This window comes from Halyomorpha halys, unplaced genomic scaffold, assembly GCF_000696795.3.
Source record: "Halyomorpha halys isolate HHAL.00 unplaced genomic scaffold, Hhal_1.1 Scaffold120.1, whole genome shotgun sequence".
NCBI classification, from domain to species: Eukaryota; Metazoa; Arthropoda; class Insecta; order Hemiptera; family Pentatomidae; genus Halyomorpha; species Halyomorpha halys.
In genome coordinates, this window is record NW_027108251.1 from 171,443 (window position 1) to 178,171 (window position 6,729).

Here is a 6,729-nt window from a genome sequence, read left to right on the forward strand (position 1 = left end):
TAATCTAAGACCGTCATTTTAATATTTTATAATTATAATTCTTAAAGAAGCGGATTGGAGGAGGCCAATGCTTATGTCTGAACCTCCGAACTCATTTTCTAATCTCGCGGTGGCAAAGAAATTTAATTTTTGTTGTTTTAGCTGTCAATGGTTCCACTCACACGTTGCGTGAAACTTAGAAGATTGAGGATTTTTAATGAACATATAACTTTATATATTCGAGTCAAGATTCTAAACGAATTTAATAAAGAAGAAATTATATTTTATTAAATTTGCATTATGAAACGCTAATTCAATGGTATATTGTTGTAAACTCAATATTGAAAGTACTAAAATTCATTTCATGGAATTAATAATACTGTCAACTGAAAGGCTCGTATATTGGTTAGGTGAAATAAAAAAAAAAATTAAATAATTGCGTCGACATGGCAACAGTTACTAGGTTGAACTCCTAATTGTAAATATATTCCATATTAGGGAATTGAAAGTGAAAAAAAAATATTTTATTGATCATGAAAATAGCTTAATAATTTGATGAATTAATCACGAAAGAATGAATAAAATATTCTGAGGAATTATTATTGAAAAAATATCTTGAACACTTTCAGCTAAATATTATTTAAATATATAACACAAGTAATAAGAAATATAAATATAAAAATTTTGAAAATGAATATGACTATGGTAAATGAATTTATCAGATGCATTTTTACCATTTGATACCTTTAATTTAATTACTATAGCTTTATAGAAAAATGACGGCATTTTTATTGTGATATTATTATTACTATAAAAATTATAGCAGTAAAAAAAACCGAAACTTTACCTTGATCATGGTGAAGACTAGTGTTGAGAATGTGTTGGTTCTAGAAAAACCTTCTGGCTATATATACGGCCGACCCCACTCTCCCCTAGCTTCTATTACAAACCTTTTTGGAGTCCGACTTTTGGCCTTGACAGCTTTGTAAATTTTTAAAAATCTATTTTTCATTTATCTTCTAAATATTCTTGAAGTTTTCAGCTATATCTGAAATTAAATAAATTAGAACTATGCTTGATATAGGTAATCTGTAAGTATATTAGTCATTGTTATTAAGAATTACCTATGTTGTACAACTCTATTCACACCCCCCCCTCATATAATCGATTCAGCTTTATTTCAAATATTTATATTATATTTTATGGCAGAAATTGATCTTATTATTAGTCCAGATGTGTTTTAATATGTACAATTTTTATATAGGACAATTTTCGGTTGTTTCTAAATGAAGTAATGCTTAAATTTCTTCTCTGAATATTTTATAAAAAATTTTTAAAATCGATCATAAATAATTATTCCTTTAAGAATTAAAAGTTTATTTTCATTCCTAATTGGCTAACATAGAAAAATGATAAGATAAGAAAGGAATAAAGGAACAATATCATGTTTAATCTAAAGCTATCACACCTTAACATTAATCACTACCAACAAATAATAAGATAATGACGATTAATTTATCACAATTATGTACAACGATAACTGTAAACATGTACTCATGAATATAGCTGGAATAAAAAATAAATAAATTATTTATGATAAAGCACAAAAAATAATAGAAATTATACAAAAATATACGATAAAAAGAAAAAATTCAAATTATTTCTTAATCAGACTTTTTTTTATAGTTGTACAAAAATAACGTTCAAATCTTCTCTTCTATGGTTCTACAATCTCCAGTATTATACTTAATCAAAATCTTTTCGATTATTCTTGTTATAAAAATATAAATATATAATTAACTGCAATGAACCTTTGCTGATTAAAGTTGTGTACTCCAAATATACATTTCTTACACTGACTAAAATATATTAAAAGTGTTCTATTTACTTAATTGATACGTATGATTTTGGTTATTTTTAGAACAATCTCTGAAAATTTTAATAAAAATAATTATTTTCTAGAAATCTGGACTCATCATTATAAAGAGAAATATTTTAAGTAAAGCTGAATCAATTAGATGACATCCCCCCATTTAATCGATTCTCATTAAACATTATATTGTTCCTTTATTCCTTTCTTATTTCATTAGTTTTCTATGTTAGTCAATGTTAGATATGAGAATAAAGATTTAGTTTTTAAAGGAATTATTATTTATGATTTAAAAAAAATGTTTATGATAAATAAATATTCAGAAATTTAAGTACTACTTCATTTAGAAACAACCGAAAATTGTCCTATATAAAAATTGAATAAATTAAAATACATCTGGACTAATAATAAGATAAAGTTCTGCCATTAAATATCCGGATATTAGGGAGCAAAAATGATGTGTCATTCTGTTCTAATCACAACTTATTTTAATAAAAAAATCATTGTTAATTTTTATTAAGTGTATTATTATTTATTAACTTCAAATGTTATTAAATTGTTAGATTTGCTTGTGACTGACTAGTTTAACAGTTAAAATTGCTGTTTCTTACCAAAAAATTTATAAAACTTTTGTTAAAAGTGTCCGGGTGACAGTAAAATAAATAGCTTGAATAATACAATTTATTCTGTATTTAAATTTATTCATTGCGCACTGATTATTTATTTATATAATTTTAAAGTTTTTTTTTTAATCGCAACCATTATCACTAATTACGTTAGCAAGTTTGTAGTATTCTATTAAAATATTATATCATTTCAACATAAGTATTTTATGCCATTAAAGTGCCATGCGAAAATGAAAAAAAAATTTTTAAAATGAAATATTTTTAAATATAATAAAATAGAACTGACAAACATTTCATTAACAGTTATTAATCTTATAAACATGTAAGAACATTGATTGATAAGATCGACATGAACATACAAGAATTTATTTTAGTAATATTTTAGTTTATTTTATTTTTATAAAGGTACTTCTTTTAATTCTTTACTACTAGCTCAACCAGTTTAATGTTATTATTTATTTAGTTGTATTTTGGTTGGCACATGATTTCCACTTCTATTTGTAAGCTCATTATTAATCCTCAACCATGTTAATATTATGATATTTTTTGAATATCACTGATTGACCGTGTTTAATAATAAATGGAAGATGGTTCGGGTACGGTCAAATAAAAACTCAAATAGTAATAACTATGTTAATGGAACCAACGTTTCGCCCTACGTTGCAGAGCTTCGTCAGGGCTAATAAAGATAGAAACACTTAACATAAGTAAAAAGGATAAATGAAAAATTAAAAGGAGAGTCAATGAAACGTAAAAAGTTATAGACGATAAATGTAAAATGGAAATAATGACAGATAAAAAAGGAATATAAAAGAAAGTAGAAACTAAGAGATAGAAAAAGGGGGGTGAGAATAAAATGAAGAATAAAGCCTCACTCATTTTCTTCCTTTATTCTTAATTTTATTCTTGTCCCCCTTTTTCCATTTCCTACTTTGTACTTTCTTTAATGTTCTTTCTTTTTATCTGTTATTTTTACATTTATTGTTTGACACCATTCTTCAAACTGGAGAATCAAAATAAATCCTGACAAATCCCACCAGATCACCTTCATTCTCCGTCGTTAACCTCTACCCTCCTGTCCTACAGTATCCTTTCTAAATACTCCACTAACGCCTGTTGAACAGATTCGATACTTAGGACTGCATCTTGACAAGAGACTTACTTGAAACCACAAACAAGACTACGATAATCAGAACAATTTGAACTTATGGAATTGAGCTCTGGGGCTCTACCAAACCATCAAATTCCTCCCGCATTCAATCTTTACCATCCAAAATCATTGCTGCTCCTTATTACGTTACAAATAAACTCACCCACAAACACCTTAACATCCCAGTCGTTGCAGATTTGGCCCAAAACAGATATGCGTCTTTTCATTCCAAACTCCTTACTCACCCTAACCCATTGATTCTTAATCTCTCGTCTTTAACAATCCCTGATAATCCTCCGAGGTGTCTGAAAAGAAGATGGCTCGGGACCTTCTAATTTAAATTAATGCTTGACGTACCACCAATGGGTGGTTCCTTCCTAAGATTTTCAAGTGTAATTGAAGCATACAACATATTTACTTATTGTATTTATTACTAGTACTGTTGTAAATCACGTTAAATAAATAAATTAAAAAAAATGTATTGTTTATAATTTTTTTTCTTATTTAATTTTTACGTTTCATTGACTGTTATATAATCATAAAGTTGTAATATCTTCATAAGCTTTATGAATATTAACGTGCCAAAATTGAATTATAAAGCTAATCTAAAGAAGGGCTTACAGTAAAATGATGAAGTTCATTTTGAAGTCGGCGATAGTCTTACTTTCTACTCAATACCATTCGGCACGTTTCAGTTGGGGGAATGGCTGTCAGATTTCAACAGTTAACTGAAAAGCACTTTTAATAGTATATCTCGCTGTCAAACCTTACATTTTTCTTTCAGAAAAGTATGACAGAAACGAAAATATAACAGTTTACTAAAATTTACGTCCTGCTTTTAAATATTTATTCAAATTCAATAAATTAAAAAAAAAAAAGAACTCATGACTTTACCAGTATGAGATATGACTTATCTCAGAGCATGTAGTATTACCTTAATCTTAGATAATTAAAGTACAGGCCAAAAACTTTTCCATACTGTTCAATTTTTCTTCTTATCCATTTTGTAAGACAAGTACATGATATAAAATATTTTTATTGACACAATAAAATAGCTTACACAATGTAAACTTTAATGGAATTTTGTAAATAGATAAAATCCAATATTAGTAATATGATAAATTGAAAAATATCATTATAATTTCTATAATGATCTAGATTTTCTAACACTCACTCTGTAGACTACATACTCTAGAGACCTAGAGCCACCTCTAAAAATTTTCACTTCAACCAAAATCAGTTAAAATAAAAATAACAAGATTTATAAAATTGTAGTTTACAAATATCCAGATGTTACGTTTGCATAGGTGCTTGTGAAACTTCCCAACTTTTGGTTATGCCTCTGGTATTAATTCCTAATGATTTGGCTGGATTTTGATCAGGGTGCATGATATGTAATGTATACTGAGTAGATCATAAAATTATACGCTATTCATCTATGTGTTAATCGAAGAAAAACTAATACTAACCGGGATTGGCTGAAATACACACGGATTAGCCATAATGATACAAGTTCAGTAAGCGAAATCATGGGCATTAGTCTTTGCGAAACCAATGTCATTTTGGTAATTACTTGGATTCAAATACTCCATACCCGAAAAATTTAGCTATTGGTTGCAGTGGCGTAAGTATAATTTTGAAGGCACGTGACAGACAAGTTTTGAGGCCATCTCAGCTTTTACTCCATATATGATGTAAAGTGTAATATGATGGAATATAACTACACACATTCTAAAATAAACTACTAATACACATATAAAAAAATGTTAGTAATTAATTTTATTACAACGTACAATTTTTATTTATTTATTTACCTCAGTAGTAGTCTAGAGATATAACAGGGGGTTGGAGTATTATGTAAAATTAAAAAAAAAGAATAGATATAAGTAAAAAACAAGAAAAACAAACTAAAAAAGAAACGAGAAATCAAAAATTAATGTAAAAAAGAAAACAAAAATTGATATATAAATAACTAAAAAAATATTAGTGTGTTTCAAATATATGAAAATAATAATATTTGAAATACAATTTACTAAAAATAAAATATATAATTTTTTCAGGTAGAAATTAAGATACATAGTAAATAAAAAAAGTAAAGAAACAAAAAAAAAAAAAATGACAATTTCTTGATAAACATCTTGAACAAGAAAATTGGAATATTTTGGAAAATAAAAAAATATTAAACAAGCGGTTATTTACTAAGAAATCAAATAAAAACCTCGAAATAAATATAAATGTTGGACTGTTAGAAGAATAGTTTTGAGTTGTTTATGAATCTCTAAGAAGATATATACAAAAATGAGTTATTAAAAATTTATTGATCGGGTGAATTAAAAATTGTGAAATGATGAAATTCAAGGAACAGAATAGAGAAAGAAAAAAAAGGAATGAATTGAAATATTTGTATTTGGCGTATAAACTGAAATTCTGAATAAAAGGAAACTGTAGGGAAAAAAAAACTGGTTTTTACTATTTTATTATACCATGTAATTATATCTAATTTATATATGTCCGATTACGGATTGATAAGGATGCTGTGTGAGATAGCAACCTGATGTATTTGGGCAGCATAGACGAATAAAGTATTTCTCTCACTCTAAAAAAAAAAAGATAGCTGCAATTGTAAAGACAATTTTTTAATATATCAATATTTCATGGTTTTGATAGCTGTTCCCAATAAGATATTTTAGAAGGCCCTTTCTGTGCAAAAATTACAAACGCGATTTTCTAGTATAAGTCAAAATAGTTTGTATTTTCAAATACTTGTATTTTACCTTCATAATTAGATCAGGTAGGTTGCTATGAAAATGTAACTGTCCAGACCATTAATTTTCTTTTTTATTTGTGTTCCGATTTTGCAAGGTTAAATCAAAGCTGTATTTTTCCAGTTTTGCGTTTTTCTATTTTTTTTTTTACATGATTCTCAGTTGTTTAAAACTCCAGCTGACCTGAGCGTCAATCTATAGCGTTCAGTGAGTTTGAACGTCAACTGGAATTTAAAAAGTAATGTCAATTCCAGTGCTTATTGTTAAAGTAAGTATTGAAACGAATTATTGAACTATTTAAGTGCCAATACTTGTACAAAATGCAAAGCATACACAGTA

At 26.9% G+C, this 6,729-nt stretch overlaps 1 protein-coding gene across 1 annotated transcript in view; it reads right to left on the bottom strand.

Annotated features, from left to right (window-relative positions):
* The window catches only part of LOC106678031 (cuticle protein 7-like), a 2,711-nt gene extending 1,811 nt beyond the window's left edge, over positions 1-900 (bottom strand). The window contains exon 1 of the mRNA XM_014416308.2: positions 827-900. Coding sequence (XP_014271794.1) covers positions 827-835 — 9 coding nt within the window. The 5' untranslated portion in view covers positions 836-900. The remainder of the gene's footprint in view (positions 1-826) is intronic.
* Positions 901-6,729: the final 5,829 nt, after the last annotated feature.